Genomic DNA, 19,809 nt, shown 5'->3' on the forward strand with positions numbered 1-19,809 from the left:
CGGAGAAAGCCTGGGCTCTGAGGGATCTCACCCCGTTAACCCCCAAACTGGTTGAGGGAATCACAGGGGAGCTCTACCTCTACCCAGACAAGCTCGTCTCTCCCTCTTTTCCTGAGGGAGAGACTTCGGCACCCCAAGACAGCTGATGTTCACTGTCTCCGAGCGCTCTAACGCTTCCCAAGATCGGGTGGCTTCTGAAACGCTGCCATTCGGTGTGGCAGCGCTACCGGAAAACCATTTTATAATTTAACTTATAACGATATTTTTTCCAAACTCGCAACAGGGCATACCCTAATATATGTGTCTTAAAGATATTATCCACCTTTTTATCATACAATAAATATGCATGCCATCCATATAATAAATCATGTCCCTCAATATTCAATAATCTTCCTTCTGTTAAATTAAACCAATTACTAATTGATGATAAAACCGCAGCTTCATAATATAATTTAAAGTTGGGCAATTTAAGACCACCTCTTTCACATATATCTTGCATTATCTTGAGTTTTACTCTCGGTCTTTTCCCTGCCCAAATAAATTTATTAATGCCTTTCTGCCATTCTTCCAAATTTGAATCTTTTTTAAGTATAGGTATCATTTGAAACAAAAATAAAATTTTTGGTAAAACATTCATTTTAACTGCTGCAATTCTTCCCAATAAAGACAATTGTAGTTTCCTCCAACTATCTAATTCTTTTTGTATTTTTAACCATAACAATTCATAATTATTTTTATATAATTTCAAGTTTAACTGTGTAAGATATACCCCCAAATATTTAATCTTTTTAGCTATTTCAAATCCTGTTAATTTTTCTAAAACTACCTTTTGTTCCATAGTCATATTTTTAGACAGAATTCTAGTTTTTTGTCTATTAACCTTAAATCCAGAAACTTGTCCATATTGCAAAATTATTTCCATTAAATCTAGAACCAAATGAATCGGTTGAGCTAATGTAATAACCAAGTCATCTGCAAACGCTCTCAATCTATAATCTTGATCTTTAATTTTAATTCCCTTTATTTTATTTGAGTCACGTATCTTAATCAATAATATTTCCAATGTTAAAACAAACAGCAATGGTGACAACGGACATCCCTGTCTTGTACCCTTTTCAATTTTGCAAGCTTCTGTTAATCTACCATTAATTATTATTTGAGCTGTTTGTTTCTGATATATTGCCCTGACAGGTTGAAAAACTTATCACCAAACTCCATCTTCTCTAAAACTTTAAATAAAAATTGCCAATTCAATTGATCAAACGCCTTTTCAGCATCCAAGAAAATAAGCGCTGCAGGGACTTGATTATTTCTTTCCAAATATTCTAATAGGTTTACAATATGTCTCACATTACTCTTCATTTGTCTACCACTTATAAATCCTGTTTGATCACTATAAATCATTTGCTGCATAACCTTCATTAATCTATTTGCTAAGATCTTTGCAAATATCTTATAATCTGTATTTAAGAGTGATATAGGTCTATAATTTTTTGGTTGGGTAAGATCTTGATCTTCCTTTGGAATCAACGATATGAATGCTGTTCTCCATGATGGAGGCACTTCCCCTCCAGATTGAATTGTCCTAAATAATTCTTTTAAAGGTTCCACCAACTCTAATTGTAAATTTTTATAATAAATGGCTGTCAAACCGTGTGTGTTCCAGCCTTGGTGGAGCAGTGGGCTAATGCCTCCTTAAGCAACACCAGCTGCCTGCAATTAGTGCAGGTTCGCATCCCACCAGGCTCAGGGTTGACTCAGCCTTCCATCCTTCCGAGGTAGGTAAAATGAGGACCCAGATTGTTGGGGGCAATTAAGCTGACTTTGTAATAATGCCGCTTGGGGTGTGTGTGAAAGCCCTAATAAGCAGGCATATACATAGAATGAAGGCTACTGCTAAGCTTGTAAGCCGCCCTGAGTCTTCAGAGACGGGCAGGATATAAATGGAATTAAAATAAAAAAATAAAAAATAAAATTTACCCACTTTTAATTGTTTAATTGCTAAAATAATTTCTTCAGCAGTTATTGGTTGGTTCATCCCTTCCCTCTGCTCCTGTGTAAGTATAGGAATATTCACTTCTTGTAAATACCTGTCTATATCTAAACCTTGAGTTATATCCCTTGCATATAATTTAGAATAAAATTCACTAAAAGCCTTTTTAATAACATTTTGCTGAAACACCTCTTTACCCTTATATTCTATCTTATCTATGTTACGTGATTTTTGTTTTTTCCTTAACAAATAAGCTAACCATCTACCTGGCTTATTAGCATTATAAAAAGTATTATGTTTGACATATCGTAAATTGGTTGCCACCTGATCTGCCATCAGCATATCAAACTGCCCTCTTAACAAATTAATTGCTTCTTTCAACCTTTTATTAGATGAATCCAAAATAAAAGCCTTCTCTTTCATCTTTATTTCCTCCTCTAATTCTTTACGCTTATATTCCAATCTATGTCTATATTTATTATTCAAATATATTAACACTCCTCTCATATAAGCTTTGCTTGCATCCCAAACCATTTCAATGGGTGTACCCTTATGCATATTTATAACAAAAAATTCTTTCATTTGTTTTTTACATTCTTCCAAATTTTCTTCGTATCTAAACAAGTTTTCATTTAACCTCCAAGATCTCCTATCTCCCTTCCCCTTGTCCAATTCCATCCATACTGGACTGTGGTCTGATAAGGTTCTTGGACATATCTTGATCTTCTTGACCCTAGAAAAAAAATCATTAGTAATTAATACAAAATCAATCCTAGAAAAGGATTGATGTCTATCAGAAAAAAAAGTAAAATCTCTTTCATCCATGTTTCGTTCTCTCCAAACATCTCTCAGTTCCAAATCGTCTGTCATGTCAAAAAAGGATTTAGGCAATCTAGCGTGATTTGGAGTACTTTTAAAAGGTCCTTTTTATCTTTTTGTGTATCCAGCACTCCATTCCAGTCTCCCATTAAAATACACAATTTATAATCCCATTGAATTATTTTGTTATGTAGAAGTTTATAAAATTGGTTAGGTGCATATAGTCCAATTAAAAGTATTTTCTGTCCTTCTATTAAGAGTTCAATTATAACATATCTTCCTTGTTTATCTGCTTCAATTAGATTGGCTGTCAGATTCTTCTTCACATAAATGACTACACCATTTTTCTTTTTTGGAGCAGATGCAATAAACTGTATACCCAATCTAGAGTTTATCAAATATTTTTGATCAGCTACACGAATATGTGTTTCCTGCAAGCATATAATATCATTTTTAAATTGTTTCAAGTACTGAAATATTTTCTTTCTCTTTTGCGGTGAATTTAAACCATTAACATTCCATGTCAGAAACTTTGTCGCCATCTTTTGCGACTTGAAGCTTTCGGAGCGTATCTTGCAGATTCACAAACATCTGCTTCTTTGGTCTTGCTCCTCCCACTGCTTCTGTATTAGTAGATTCTTGAGTTGTAATTGTAGAATATTGTTTCTGTTGTTGTTGTTGCTCCTTGCATCTAGTTGCAGCTCGTGTCACTCTTTGAGCCCTTGGATCTTCTAATGGGACCAAGGGCTGCACAATTTCCAAAGTTTGCTGTACTTCTTTTGAAATCAGCGAGGTGATTTCTTCATCTCGCTGTGTACCTTCCAATTGTGTCTGTCACACTTCTTTTTCCTCTCTCCTTTTAATTTCTGGGGATGGCGGTGAGCCTGCCTTCAGTATATTGCAATAAAAGTCTCGTGCCTTAAGAACTGTATTAAGACAATACCTTGTACCAACATATTTCACCACTATCCCGGTTGGTATCTCCCATCTAAACTGAATCTGTCATTTTTTTAATTCATCTGCCAAAAGAACAAATTCTTTCCTTCTTCTTAAAGTTTTTGGTGAGATTTCTTTCAGAATTAAAACCTCTTGATCAGCCACTTTAAATCTGTTGTTATAAAAAGCTTGAATAATCACATTTTTGATCGTTCTCTTTGTAAAATAAACAACCACATCCCTTGGCAATTTTATTTGCCTAGCAATCCAAGAGTTGATGCGAAACATTTTATCTATTTCCAATATAACATCTTCAACTCGCCAACCCAAAATAGGCGCCACAGCTTTTGCCACTATTTCTTCCAAATTTTCTTGTGGATTTTCTTTCAGACATCTAATCCTCAAAGCAAACTCCATGTCTCTATATTGTATCATTACCATCTCATCATCGATTTTTTCCATTTTATTCTCAGCTTCACTGACTTTGGCTTCCAATATCAAATTATTTTGATTAACTTCTTCCACACGATCATCCAGATTCTCAATACAAACTGTCAGTCCCTGAAATGCCAGCAAAATATCCTCTCGTGTTTCTTTATTTTTCTCATTAATAAGCTCTGCCACTTGCTCAGATATTTGCTCAGATTGGAGTTTTAGAGCATCTTGTAAATCTTTCAATGTTAATGTGGGTGCAGATGCTGCAGGGGGTGGCATCAGTGATTGAAGTCCAGATTGTTGAACTGGTGATGCCCCTGTACTTTTAGAGACGAAAAATCTAGGTGGTTTGGAAGCCATTTTAACACCCAATTAACTTTCGTTTCTCACTTTCACTTTTCCGCACTAATTGCAACTTTGTTGCTTTACTGTCAAATAGCCAAGTCTCTTAAATCACCTTTAAGCCAACTTCAAATGTTTTAGACAAAGTCTTTTACAACTTTTAAAAATCCACATTCTGTCTTCCCCCTTGCTTTTATTTTATTTTCCTTGTTCTTTTGTACTTCACGTTTTCTCTCAGAAGTTATTCCGGCGCCATCTTCCTCCCCTTCTTTTAAGTTAAACCGGAGTTAAAGATCATATACTTGCTGTTTCTGTATTCTCCCGCTCAGCTCTGCCTGCGTCCAAGTAATCCAAAATACAATGTTGAAAGCAGGGATGGTTGCAGCGTCCTGTTCTGTTTCAAAGCCTTGAAACAGAAGAGTCCCGAGTCCGGAGTTAATTCAGGCTCTGAGGGAGCTCTCACCCTTCAACCCCCAGATTAAGTTCTGGGGGTCTAGGGGAGCTCTACCTCTTACCTGAATACTCATACCCCTCTCTTCTCCCGAAGGGGGGATTCCCAAACCGCGAAACAGCTGATCGTCGCTGTTTTCGCAGTTTAAACGGAACAGCGGGGCTGACAGTCAAAAATGACCGCCATCAATGGAGACTTGCCACCTGGAAGTGACATTTTAATTTTTATATACTGATTTATGTTTTGATGTTTTATTGTACACCACCCAGAGTCCCTCTTTGAGGGAGACGGGTGGTTCAGAAATGTGAAACATATATAAATATATAAGAAAGAAATTTAAACAAGTACCCCTCGATTTACAACCATTTGTTTAGTGACTGAAGTTACAATGGCACTGAAAAAAGTGACTTCAAAACTGTGGCAAAAAAGTTCATAAAATGGGGGGAAACTCACTTTACTGCCTTGCTTAGCAACTGAAATTTTGGACTCAATTGTGGTCATAAGCCAAAGACTACCTGTATTGACCTTTGCACAGTGTGGTAGCAGAGTGATATCTGTTAAAACTAGTCTTTTAAATTGCTAATAATGGTTTTAAAGATTTTTAAATAAAATATATTTAAATAATAAATATTATGTTTATTAAAATATTTTAATAAGGTGATATTATTTTGATTCTAATTGTAGAAAGGCTATGAAATATAAAGAGATTGTCTTGTAAAGAAGTTGAGAGAAGGAAAAGATACTGACAGGGTCTAGGACAACTCTCCACTGCCAGCTCGCCAACCACTGCCTTGCCCTGGATGCCTTGCTACAGGACAACTGAACGCGGGCAACTCACCATGGGACAACCCACTGAGGGAGAATGCTGGAGGCGAGGGGAACATCTTCCTCCTTCTCTGTAGCTGTGACTGAGGAAAAAAATCAGGGAGGACAAAGCGGGGAGGGGAAGAAGGACTCCCCACCACCACCAGAAAAAAGATCACTTGGGAGAGAGTCACACACTTTTCGGTGCACAGGAGTTTCTGCTACAGAGTTCAAGGGGTATTGGTGAGGGGGTAAGCCAGATCAAGGAGGGAGGGAAGGAGAGAGTGGAGGTTACCCTTGCCTCTGGCATTCTCCCACAGTGAGTTGTCCCAAGGCAAGGGAGAGTGAGAGAGGAGGAGGTTCCCCTCGCCTCCAGCATTCTCCCATGGCATGTTGCCAGCGATGAGTTGTCCTGCAGCAAGCTGGTGGTGGCAACCCGGTGGTGGTGACCCAGCTGCGGCAATCCGGCTGTGCCAAGTTGTCCCATTCTGCTGACAGATAAGAGTTATGTTTCCAATTTTGGGGTTGGATGATAAATTTCCTGTTGGGGTATCCTGAGTCAGTTCTCTGCAGTTTTAATTCTATTTCTTCCTCCCACTAATAGCCTGAAGATATTGGTCAGTCACCAATGGCCTCCATGCCTGATGGGGACAAAGTAGACTTGGAGGCATTCAGTGAGTTTACGAAGATCATCACCCCTGCCATCACCCGTGTGGTGGATTTTGCCAAAAAACTGCCCATGTTTTCAGAGGTAAGCAAAAGATGGTAAGCCGTGAAAAGATGGAGGAATTTGGTTATTTGGTTGTGAAGTTTTGAACTTCCAGAGAATTTCTCCTTTCATTCCTCTTTTCTCACTATTAGAACCATTTTGGCTCATTGTTAAGAAGACATAGGAATACAGTATACAGGTAGTCCTCAGCTTAGTGACTATTTAAAGTTATGATGGACCCCAAAAGATACTTATGACCCAGTTCCAATGGCTGCCCTTGCCCCATGTTCACATGAACACATTTCAGGCATTTGGCATCTCACTCACATTTACAGCCTTTTGCAGTGTCCTACTGTCATGTAACCAGGATTTACAATGTTTTTACAGAAAACCAGCATTTACTTCCTGTCTTCAGAAAAAATGTCCCATAGTTAACAATGGGTTTGCTTAATGACCACCATGTTTGCTTAACAACTGCCACAAAAATCATTGTAAAATTTGGTCTGGTCACATAGTGACCTGCTTTATGACTGTCACAACTTACAACCATAAGGGGCAGGCTCTATTATGGTTGTAAGTCAAGGACTACCTGTATGCTGACATCATCAGTATCTTCACATGTCATCTGTCATCAAATCCTGGTCCAAACGATTTTGGTGTTGGTGGGCTTGTCCCATCAGCCCTACTATGGTCATACCCCTCTATTCAGCTCTTTACATACATAGGAGATGATAGGAAGTTATGAAGATAAGTTTCAAAAGTTATCAGTTTGTCCTGTCTGCAGGAGTAAAGGGTGGATTAAACTGAAGGAAAAGGTTTTCATACAGGTGAAACTCGAAAAATTAGAATATCGTGCAAAAGTTCATTTATTTCAGTAATGCAACTTAAAAGGGGAAACTAATATATGAGATAGACTCATTACATGCAAAGCAAGATAGTTCAAGCCGTGATTTGTCATAATTGTGATGATTATGGCGTACAGCTCATGAAAACCCCAAATCCACAATCTCAGAAAATTAGAATATTGTGAAAAGGTGCAATATTCTAGGCTCAAAGTGTCCCACTCTAATCAGCTAATTAAGCCATAACACCTGCAAAGGGTTCCTGAGCCTTTAAATGGTCTCTCTCTCTGGTTCAGTAGGAATCACAATCATGGGGAAGACTGCTGACCTGACAGTTGTGCAGAAAACCATCATTTATTATTTATTTATTTATTATTTAAATTTATATACCGCCCTATTCCCATAGGACTCAGGGCGGTTTACAGGGAAATTAAAATACATAGTGTACAAAATTAAAATCAATTAAAACTATTAATTAAATTACAGTCCCTGAAGTTAAACTAAAACCCAATTAAATTAAATTAAATTAAAACCCCTCAGTCTGGGCCAAACAGCTCGTAGAACCAGGTTTTCAAGTCCCGGCGAAATGAGCGAAGGTCGGGGTCAGTCCTGAGTTCCGTGGGAAGTTGGTTCCATAGGGCCGGCACGCCCACAGAGAACGCCCTTCCCCTGGGAATAACCCGCCAGCATTCCTTAACCAGCGGTACCCTGAGAAGGCCCTCCCTGTGGGAGCGCACAGGACGATGGGAAGTTGGGGCACTGTTTTACGGTGGTTCTCCTCCTGCCTCCTGGGCCGCTCACAGTCGGTGTTGACAGGAGGGCAGAGGTCCGCCCCAAGGTCTCTCGTTTGTGGAGTCCCTCAGGGGTCAGTCCTCTCTCCCCTCCTGTTCAACATCTACATGAAACCGCTGGGCGAGCTCATTTGTGGTTTCGGGGTAGGGTATCATCAGTACCCCCCGTCGATAGGGCTCGCAATTTGGGTGTCCTGGATTCGCGGCTCAGCCTTGAAGATCATATAGGAGCCGTGACCAGGGGGGCCTTTGCCCAGGTTCGCCTGGTGCGCCAGTTGCGGCCCTACCTGGACCAAGATGCCCTGCACACAGTCACTCATGCGCTCGTGACCTCCCGATTGGATTACTGCAACACTCTCTACATGGGGCTGCCCTTGGGGACCACCCGGAGGCTTCAGCTGGTGCAGAATGCAACCGCGTGGGTAGTGATGGGGGTTTCCTGATACTCCCATGTAACACCTCTGCTCCGCGAACTGCATTGGCTTCCGGTTGCCCTCCGGGTGAGATTCAAGGTGCTGGTGATGACCTATAAAGCCCTAAATGGCTTGAGTCCAGGATATCTGAGGGAACACCTGCTGCCGGCATCAAGCTCCCTTTGTCCTGTGCGCTCCCACAGGGAGGGTCTTCTCAGGATACCGCCGGTAAAAGATTGCCGGTGGACAATACCCAGGGGGAGGGCCTTCTCTGTGGGTGCACCTGCCCTTTGAAATCAGCTCCCTGTAGAGCTTAGGACTGCCCCTGACCTTTGTTCATTCCGCCAGGACCTGAAGACCTGGCTCTTTGAGCTCTCTGGCCTGGTCTGAGCATATTAATTGGGATTTTAACTGTTTTTAACTGGGGTTTTATTGCAAGGTTTATATAATTCTTTTAATTGATTTTAAGATTTTTGTAAATGTATCTGTTTTTAAAAATACCTTGTGAACCGCCCTGAGTCCTACGGGAGAAGGGTGGTATATAAATTGAATAAATAAATAAATAGGGCCGCAACTGGCGCACCAGGCGAAGCTGGGCAAAAGCCCCCCTGGTCATGGCTCCTATATGGTCTTCAAAATTGAGCCGTGAATCCAAGAGGACACCCAAGTTGTGAGCCCTATCGACAGGGGGTAACACCTCACCCCCCATCATTAATGATGGAACGGCCTGGCTAACCCGAGATGCCGGTATGCACAGCCACTCAGTCTTGGCAGGATTGAGACGAAGCCTGTTTCTCCCCATCCAAACCCGGACCGCCTCCAGGCAATGGGACATCACGTCGAGTGCATCACTGGGTTGGTTCGGGGTGGAAAGAAAAAGTTGGGTATCATCAGCATACTGATGATACCCCACCCCGAAACCACAAATGAGCTCACCCAGCGGTTTCATGTAGATGTTGAACAGGAGGGGAGAGAGGACTGACCCCTGAGGGACTCCACAAACGAGAGACCTTGGGGCGGACCTCTGCCCTCCTGTCAACACCGACTGTGAGTGGCCCAGGAGGCAGGAGGAGAACCACCGTAAAACAGTGCCTCCCATTCCCAACCCCCTGAGACGCCGTAGTAGGATACCATGGTCGATGGTATCAAAAGCCGCTGAGAGGTCTAAAAGGACTAGGACAGAGGAACATCCCCTGTCCCGAGCCCGCCAGAGATCATTCACCAGTGTGACCAATGCCGTCTCCGTGCTGTACCCGGGCCTGAAACCCGATTGGTACGGGTCAAGATAATCAGTTTCCTCCAGGAACAGAGGAAACTGATGCGCCACCACAATCTCAACAACCTTCGCCAAGAAGTGAAGGTTGGAGACCGGACGGTAGTTATTTAAAACAGCCGGGTCCAGGGCAGGCTTCTTGAGGAGGGGTCTCACCACCGCCTCCTTCAAGGCGGCGGGAAAGATACCCTCCTTCAGGGAAGCAGTTATTACTGCCTGGAACCAGCCTCGTGTCTCCTCCCAGGCCACATAAACCAGCCAGGAGGGGCACGGGTCCAGTAAACAAGTGGTGGAGCTCAGTCTCCTCATGATCCTGTCCACGTCATTGGGGGAAACAGGGTCGAAGTCAGTCCAGATAACATGCTCAAGACCGCTCGATTCCTCCACGTCAGACTCTGCCCAGTCAGAGTCCAAACCGGTCCGGATCTGAGCGATTGTGTCCACCAGATGACTACTAAACTCCTCAGCCCGCCCCTGTAAGGGTTCCTCCCTTGTCTCCCAATCAAGGAGAGAGCGAGTCACCCTAAACAGGGCGGCCGGGCGATTATCTGCGGACGCGATGAGGGCAGCGACGTAATTAGACTTCGCCGTCCTGATTGCAGCGAGGTAAGACCTTGTGAAGGCTCTTAGCTGCAATCGGTCAGATTCAGACCGGGTGGACCTCCAACCGCTCTCTAGACCCCGTCTCCGACGCTTCATCTCCCGGAGCTCCACAGAAAACCATGGGGCCCAACAGGATCTGTGCCGGGTCTGGGGTCGCAATGGTACAACACGATCGAGTGCCTCGGTGGCCGCCTTTTCCCAGGCATCAACCAAGGCATCAACTGGGCTGTGAGTGAGGGCGATAGGTAAAGACCCAAGCACCTGCTGGAACCATTCTGGGTCCATTAGGCGCCTGGGACGGAACCACCTGGTCGGTTCCACAGCCCGGCGGCAAGGGGTGACATAGCGGAAGACCAGCCGCAGGAGATAATGATCGGACCATGACAGGGGGACAATAGTTGGCAAGCCCCCTCCCAAATCATCCAACCATTGCCCGGATAGAAAAATCAGGTCGAGAGTGTGACCCGCCCCATGAGTCGGGCCCTGAATTACTTGGGTCAGGTCCATGGCCGTCATGGAAGCCATGAACTCCTGAGCTAACTCTGACAACTCTCCAAGGGAAGGCAGGTTGAAGTCGCCCAGAACTATAAGTCTGGGAAAATCCACCGTCAACCCTGAGAGGGTGTCGAGCAGCTCGGGCAGGGCCGTTGCCACACAGCTGGGTGCCAGGTATGTTAGCAACAGGCCCAACTGAGCCCGAGGGCCACATCTCATGAGGAGGGACTCACTCCCACCTATCTGGACAATGGTGGTCTCCCGCAGACATAAGGTCTCCCGTATAACCACCGCCTCCCCACCACCCCTGCCCTGAGCCCAAGGCTGGTGTAGCACACAGAAACCTGGAGGGCACAATTCAACCAGAGGGACACCGCCCTCTGGGCCCAACCAGGTCTCTGTAATGCATGCCAGATCCACGTGTTCCTCCTCGATCAATTCCCGGACGAGGGGAGCCTTGTTCAAAACGGATCTGGAGCCTTGGTGGAGCAGTGGGCTGATGCCTCCTTAAGTAACACCAGTTGCCTGCAATTAGTGCAGGTTCGCATCCCACCAGGCTCAAGGTTGACTTTACCTTCCGAGGTAGGTAAAATGAGGACCCAGATTGTTGGGGGCAATTAAGCTGACTTTGTAATAATGCCGCTTGGGGTGTGTGTGAAAGCCCTAATAAGCAGGCATATACATAGAATGAAGGCTACTGCTAAGCTTGTAAGCCGCCCTGAGTCTTCGGGGAAGGGCGGGATATAAATGGAATTAATAAAAAATAATAAATAAAATAAAATACACAAATCTGAGCTCAGGGTCCTGATCCCCCTCACCCCCGGATAAAAGGGTACTAACCGGAGGGTCGGAACACGGCACCACTCGAAGACAGCGGGGGCGCGGTCCCAAATATTGATGCGGCCCTCCATGTAACCACCTGCTGCCATTCCCAATCGTCGTGGGGATTTGCAACCCCACCCCAATACCAATGGAACCAAAAGCCCATGCCCCCAAACCCATCTCACCGGAAACTATTGTAGGCCCAGACTGACAGCCGGTTGATGAAACACACCCCGATTCCCTCCCCTCCCTCCCCTTCCCCCCCTTCCTAACCCTTTAAAACAACCGGATAAAAAACATACCAGGGGCCTCTTAATGCATTTTCACCAGAGGCCCCTATCTAAGCCCAGCCACCTCTCGGGGTCCCAACAACTGGGCTCGTCCTTAAGGGAAGTAAGGGACATGGCGACAGGTCGTATCCAGGAGGGAGGAGCCCCCCTGAGAGCGTACAAGACCGTGCTAGAATATTGAATACGGGTCATAACATAGTAAAAACTGCATAGGGCAATAAACCAAATGAACAATTAGATGACTGTGATGATGTTATAAGGCCAGGATATGTATCTCAGTCCCCAACTCAGTTCAACTCGGCTCTCACCCGAGTCAACCAGGTGGAGCAACCGCAGCCACTCTCTCACCGCCGCTAAGGGAAGCCCACCTAGAGTGGACTGAGTCCAGAGTGCCAGGGAAACCCATCCCACTGATCTCTCACATCAGTGGGTGGTTGATGAACAATCCAGGCCGCCCTCTCACCACGGCCTGATCCCGGTACCATATCAACTGACAATAGGAAGCCTTAGGAGTAGGGACAAATGTTCATATTCCATCCTGCTCCAACCAACCGGGCGTTAAGAAGGCAGTCCTTCATGCCAAAAACAGCATACGTCAACCAATCCAGGGGGCTCAAACCAGGGCCCCCAACCGAACAGAGCACCAGGGCCATGCCATGGAAAGTCCACAAGCCATCAGGCCATCAAGCCACCATCTTCAGCAGGAAGCGCCCGGCAGCAATCCAGACTACAAGGGCACATCTCAGCCGGTATTTGGCCCAGCAGGCCATCCAAAACGGAAAAGGGGTCTCCACGCCACCAAAAAAGGGCGCCCACCCCCTGTTCGTTTCTCCGCAAAGCCAAAGGCGTCCAGCAATCGTCCCAGCCTCAAAGCCATTCTCCAGCTGATAAGCCTTCCAGGAAGAGAAGGGAGCCCACCTACTGTTTGCAAAAATGGCAGCGTTCCAAACAGCATGACCACACCTCAGCCGATCTTTGGGCCGGGAGGCCTTCCAGGAGAAAAAGGAAGCCCCCCTGGTGTTGCTAGAAACGGCAGTGCTCTGAACGGGGTGGCTACACCTCAGCCGATCTTCGGGCCGGGAGGTCTTCCGGAAGGAGAAGGGAGCCCCCCTGGTATTGCTAGAAACGGCAGCGCTCCGAATGGGGCGGCTACACCTCGGCCGATCTTCAGGCCGGGAGGCCTTCCAGGAGGAAAAGGAAACCCCCTTGGTGTTGCTAGAAACAGCAGCGCTCCGAACGGGGCGGCTACACCTCAGCCGATCTTCGGGCCGGGAGGCCTTCCGGAAGTAGAAGGGAGCCTACCAGCTGATTCCTGGAAGCAGCAACGCTACAGCCAGCACGCCACGCCATGGCCGATCTTCGGGCCAGCGGGATCACAAAAAGACAAAAAGAGCCCCCACGCCGCTTAAAAATGGCCCCCGACTGCTGTCAACCCCTCCAACCTCTCCATCGGGTCGTCGCCATGGTTGTGCTTCCCCCAAAGCTCATTTGGAGCCCATCGCAGGGAGCACAGAGCTCAAGAAGCAACCGTCGCCATCTTGGGCAGAAAAAAAAATCATTGACACCCTCCATAAGGAGGGAAAGCCTCAAAAGGTAATTGCAAAAGAAGTTGGATGTTCCCCAAGTGCTGTATCAAAGCACATTAATAGAAAGTTATGTGGAAGGGAAAAGTGTGGAAGAAAAAGGTGCACAAGCAGCAGGGATGACCGCAGCCTGGAGAGGATTGTCAGGAAAAGGCCATTCAAAAGTGTTGGGGACTTTCACAAGGAGTGGACTGAGGCTGGAGTCAGTGCATCAAGAGCCACCACACACAGACGGATCCTGGACATGGGCTTCAAATGTCGTATTCCTCTTGTCAAGCCGCTCCTGAACAACAAACGTCAGAAGCGTCTTACCTGGGCTAAAGAAAAACAGACCTGGTCTATTGCTCAGTGGTCCAAAGTCCTCTTTTCTGATGAGAGCAACTTTTGCATCTCATTTGGAAACCAAGGACCCAGAGTCTGGAGGAAGAATGGAGAGGTACACACTGCAAGATGCTTGAAGTCCAGTGTGAAGTTTCCACAGTCTGTGTTGATTTGGGGAGCCATGTCATCTGCTGGTGTTGGTCCACTGTGCTTCATTAAGTCCAGGGTCAACGCAGCCGTCTACCAGGAGATTTTGGAGCACTTCATGCTTCCTTCCGCAGACGAGCTTTATGGGGATGCTGACTTCATTTTCCAGCAGGACCTGGCACCTGCCCACACTGCCAAAAGCACCAAAACCTGGTTCAATGACCGTGGGATTACTGTGCTTGATTGGCCAGCAAACTCGCCTGACCTGAACCCCATAGAGAATCTATGGGGCATTGCCAAGAGAAAGATGAGAGACATGAGACCGAACAATGCAGAAGAGCTGAAGGCCGCTATTGAAGCATCCTGGTCTTCCATAACACCTCAGCAGTGCCACAGGCTGATAGCTTCCATGCCACGCCGCATTGAGGCAGTAATTGGTGCAAAAGGGGCCCAAACCAAGTACTGAGTACACATGCATGCTTATAGTTTTCAGTGGTCCGATATTGTTCTAGGTACGCTCCTTGTTTTATTGATTATCTTTAATATTCTAATTTTCTGAGATTGTGGATTTGGGGTTTTCATGAGCTGTACGCCATAATCATCACAATTATGACACATCACGGCTTGAACTATCTTGCTTTGCATGTAATGAATCTATCTCATATATTAGTTTCCCCTTTTAAGTTGCATTACTGAAATAAATGAACTTTGGCACGACATTCTAATTTTTCGAGTTTCACCTGTATTTTTGTCACAGTGTCAAAAGATGCCCCTCATTTTCCATGATCTTTCATGGAATGGATCATGGATTACCAAAAAAAGAATTGTTGTTGTTGTTGCTATTTAGTATGCATTGCCCCCACATGGACTTTGATTAGTTTTGTTAAACTGAATTTTGTTGAATTAAACTTAATTTTATTATTAGTTACAATCACCCTTATAGCCAGCCAAGGATGTTCTCCTGCTGTAGATTTGCTTTCAGTGATAAAATAATGCGGCCAAGTTAACTGGGTGTATCACGATGTTGTCACTTTCAGTTTGTGATACCTGCTTGACAGGCATCATTTTGTAAGGGAGAAATCCTGAACTAAAGGAAAAAAAATTACACTGAAACAGCAGGTTGTGCAAATAGAAACTCCAGGTAGGCATGTAGTGTTGAAAGTAGAGAGGTATTTGAAGAAACAATTTTTGGGGGAGGGGCCTAAGCTCTAAGTTGGTTCCCAAAGTGGATAAATGATTATGATTGTGATAATGATTACAATTCCCCTTTACCATATATTCCAATATAATGGAATATCCCAGCAGTTTACAGCAAAAAAACAATATATAAAATAAACAACACAAGTTAAATACCACCCATTGGCACCCAGTGACAGTGACAGTCATTACAACTGAAAGGCTATCTGGAATGATACAATTTACCATTTCTAAATGCCATCAAGGGGGTGTTGGAGATAGACTATCAACCTGTGGTGGGGAGGAAGTAGGCTGTTCTAAAGCAATAGAGCTGCAGTGGAGAGTCATTGCCTTCAGGCTCCTCCTAACCTTTATCTTAAAGGAGATGATCCTGAAAGTATCTGGAAGCCAAGCCATGAACAGCTTTATAGTTTAAAACCAGCACTTTGAATTGTACCTGGAAAAATCACTGACAGCCAAAGCCATGCCACAAAATCAGTTATAGCCTATGCTTACCAGCCAAGTGGCCACAGCATTTTGTACATATTCCAGTTTCTGAATAACCTTCAAAGGCAGCTTCAGGTCTGGTGTATAGGTAGTCCTCCACTAACTACAGTAATTGACTCTGGAATTTCCATCGCTAAGCAATACAGTTGTAAAGCATGATGTCAGGTGACTGCAATGCTTACGGCAGTGATGGCAATCCCCACTGCCATTGTTAACCAAATTCCACAGGTTTAGTTGAGGACCCAGCCCAATCCAAGCCATTCTCAGCCTGAAGCATGGTAAAGTAACAGATTGCCTCTGCAACTCCCCCCCATCTGCCTATCACCCCTCTATCTCTGCCCTTTTTACTACCTGCCTACCCACTGCTGTCAGCTGCAACTGCTGTCCACCTCTGCCTGCCACTGTCACACCAGCTACACCACATGCCACTATGTATCAGCCTGGACCTTCATTCATGCTACCTTCTTTCATGTTGGTGCAGCCAAAGCTTTTTTCCACCCTGCCTGTGGCCTCTGTACACCAACCAGGGCCTCCATTTGTGCCCTCCCTACAATTCTTTTGTGAAAGAAGCTCAGGGTTTGAACAAAGGCCCCAGCTGGAAGGGCTATTGTTTTGCACCAGTGCAGCTAGGGCCTTCTTTAATGTGGCAGCCTTCTTTTGTAAAAGAAGGCCCTGGGTAGGGCATGATTGGAGGCCTTGACTGGCATGCAAGGAGAGACCCTGGGTGGAGTGCAAGAGAAGTCCCAGCTGCACTGGTGTGAAATAAGGCGGTGTGAAAGAAGGCCCTGGCCAGAAAAATAGTGCTGCACAGTGTGACAGGTATGGCAGCAGGGAACAGGGCAAAGTGGGTATGCAGGTGACCAAAAGTGGTAGTAAATGCGGGTGAGACCAAATTGGACTAAATTTTGTTCACATGACATGGGGGTGCTGAAATGGCCAGAACTCCGAGGACCAATCGAAAGTCCCTTTGTTCAGCATTGTCATAACTTTGAACAGTCGCTGAACGAATGTACATTAAACAAGGGCTACCTGTATTGCAGTAGTTTAGCCCAGAGGTGATAAGAGTGTGGGTTGTACAAGTGGAGAACATCAAGTAAGTTTACACTGAGTCCTTCCTTTAAGTAATGAAAGTTAGTGAGGCCTCATTCATCATACTCTCAAAGAGTAGTTTTGTTTTCCTCTTCTAACTGTTATTTAATTTAGGAAAATGTAAACCTTTGAATGGATGGGTTTATACAACATGCTAAGACAAAGGCAGGATTCCCACAATATCCTGAACCATAAACTACCCAATTTTACCCTATTCTAATGTGCTGTGAAAACTCAGCTACTATATATTAATTTTAACAATATAAAGTATCCTCTTTAATATTCCATATATGATGGTTTAGATTAGTGAATTATCAAAAACTATCTTGTTATGCCTGCAAAATGTTCTGGATGGATAAATAAGCCAAAATTGGGAACCAGGGACAAATGCAGGAGACAAAGAACATATTATCTCAGACAAAAAATTGCAGGAGAATTATTATGCAGTAACTTGTTGTTCATAGATGATCCGACTAGCTGGGCCAGCAAATTTCAGTTAGCTTCTTGATGAATAGAGCGAACTGCTAGAACAGGAACATTTCCTGCAAATAAGTGATTTTCAAAACAAGCATACATTTCCCACCACAACTAACTTCTGACTCGATTTCCTACTACTTTTACATGGAGAATGTATGCTCTTTCTACTTCTGGGACCCACTCTTTATAGCATAAACACTCAACATCTCTTTATATTAAGACCTTGTACTGCTTTTCTGCCCTGGGGAGCAAAAACATCTTCATTCTCTGGGAGGTGGAATAAGATCTTTTACTCCAATGGGACTATCCTAGGCAGCACTCTTAGATAACCATGTATACCATAGCCAAGGTGATCATGCTTCTCTCTGCCTTTAGCTGCCTTGTGAGGACCAGATCATCCTTTTGAAGGGCTGCTGCATGGAGATTATGTCATTGCGGGCAGCTGTGCGTTATGACCCTGAAAGTGAAACCCTGACGCTCAGTGGTGAAATGGCCGTCAAAAGGGAGCAGCTGAAGAACGGTGGCTTGGGTGTGGTATCAGATGCCATCTTTGATCTGGGAAAATCCCTCTCTGCCTTCAGCCTGGATGACACTGAAGTGGCACTGCTCCAGGCTGTGCTACTCATGTCCTCAGGTATGAGTGGTGGGTTGATTAAGCACTCAGTGTGCCCCTTATGCAGTTGGCATTATTCAAAAAGGGAGTCAGACCAAGGCTCGATATAGCTCAGTATTATCTGTATTGATCATCAATAGCTTTGTAAAACTTCAGATTAAAATTGTACTTTGGTAGAAGATGGAAACTGAACTTTTGTGGGCTAGCACAGAGTTCCCCAACCTTTTGGGCACCAGGGACTGGTTCCATGGAGAGAGGTTTTTCCGCAACCCAGAGGATGCATGGTTTTGTGTGTTGCCTGTATCTCGCGGATGGGTCTTTGCTTGTTTGTGCGGCCTGGTTGCTGGCATGCCGCTGCCCAGTACTGGTCCACGGACCGGGGGTTGGGGACCCCTGGGCTAGCATCTTAGCTACAGCCCTTCCCTTAGATCAAGGATGGGCAACATGCAACTTCAGATTTGTCAAAATGCCAAAGTGAAGCCACGACCATCAGCAATTTTATATCTTTAGCTATTTTTTGTCACACTCTCCCAAATCACCAACTAGAGCATAATATGTGTCACATTTGTTAAATGCATGGGATAATATACATGGCTAGTAAATGGTTTGAGGGTTAAGTAAAAGGATATTAAATAGTAAAGAAGAGGATTGTTTTAATAGCTTCATCAGAGGGAAGTTCAGTCAGTCAGTTGAAGGATTAATTAAATTAGCTTTACATGTGTTGAAAAATTGAATTCAAGTTGAATGTTGTAAAGTGGACTACATTGTTAAGTTCAGGTGAGAAGGTTGCATTGACAAACCAAAGAGAAAGGAAGCTTTGTCAGTTTGATTTGAGGGACATTTTTGAAGATTGAATTGAGTGATTCAGAGTGAAAAGTCATTCTCAGGTATATTATGACTGTCAATGACTAATTATCAAATCCAGAGAGTAAAATTATCCCCAGAATTCATTCAGTCCTTACTGGAATTTGTGGATCAAGCTGCAGCATTGCTATCATTTATAAAAGAACACCAACACTCCTGAGTCTCTGAAGCTATGCAGGGCATTTATTTATTTGGTATATGGCAAAATGTTAAAAAGCACATCACAATTACATCTCAATGAGCAAATATGAAACTATTCTATTTACAGATTCAGAGGTAAGCTATGTATATAGTCAATAAGTGAAGGAGTTGCTTATAGAAAGTCTCTGGAGTTTCCCTGATATGCGCTCAGAGGGCACTGTTCCACAATATGTTGCACTGTCTGCTTTGGAGCACCACAGCTACTATGCAGGGCATAACACCTGGGACAGTAGAGATGGTGCTGAGAAGAAATGTGCTTTGTGTGCTTCATTAAACAATGCCAAATAAGTGGCAAATGTTTTCTGAAAAAAACCAACTGTTTTTTGAACTCTTAAACTATACAGGTAATCCTCACTTAATGACTGCCCTGTTTAGCAACCATTCAAAATTACAACAGCACTGAAAGTTTACAACCAGTCCTCACACTTCTGACTGTTGAAGCAACAACATGGTCACACAATCAAGATTCAGGCACTTCACAAACCAGTGGGCGTTTACAACCATTACAACATCCTGCAGTCATCAGATCTCAATTTGCTTGATTCCCACCTGGCTTTCAACAATGGAAAAACTGACAGTAAAATTGAATGTTGTGGCCATGTGATTTATCATTATGACTGACTGCATTGCCTGTCCCAATTATGGTGATTAAGCAAGGACTACCTGTACTCTTTTTCTGAAAATCATTAGAAGATAGCTGTAAGGCAGTGAGCAAGGGTTTGTGCTTTGTCCATATGGAGACAAAACTGAGCATACAGTTAATTCTAACCTCAGCAATGAGGGTTTAGGAGATTTAGTGAGTCAGAAAGGTAA

General features: G+C 44.2%; 1 protein-coding gene across 1 annotated transcript in view; it reads left to right on the top strand.

Annotated features, from left to right (window-relative positions):
- Positions 1 to 19,809, top strand: part of THRA (thyroid hormone receptor alpha) — a 358,095-nt gene that overhangs the window by 337,690 nt on the left and 596 nt on the right. Inside the window, exons 7-8 of the mRNA XM_083375949.1 lie at positions 6,385 to 6,531; positions 17,694 to 17,952. Coding sequence (XP_083232075.1) covers positions 6,385 to 6,531; positions 17,694 to 17,952 — 406 coding nt within the window. The remainder of the gene's footprint in view (positions 1 to 6,384; positions 6,532 to 17,693; positions 17,953 to 19,809) is intronic.

Source organism: Vipera ursinii (assembly GCF_947247035.1).
Source record: "Vipera ursinii genome assembly, chromosome: W".
NCBI classification, from domain to species: domain Eukaryota; kingdom Metazoa; phylum Chordata; class Lepidosauria; order Squamata; family Viperidae; genus Vipera; species Vipera ursinii.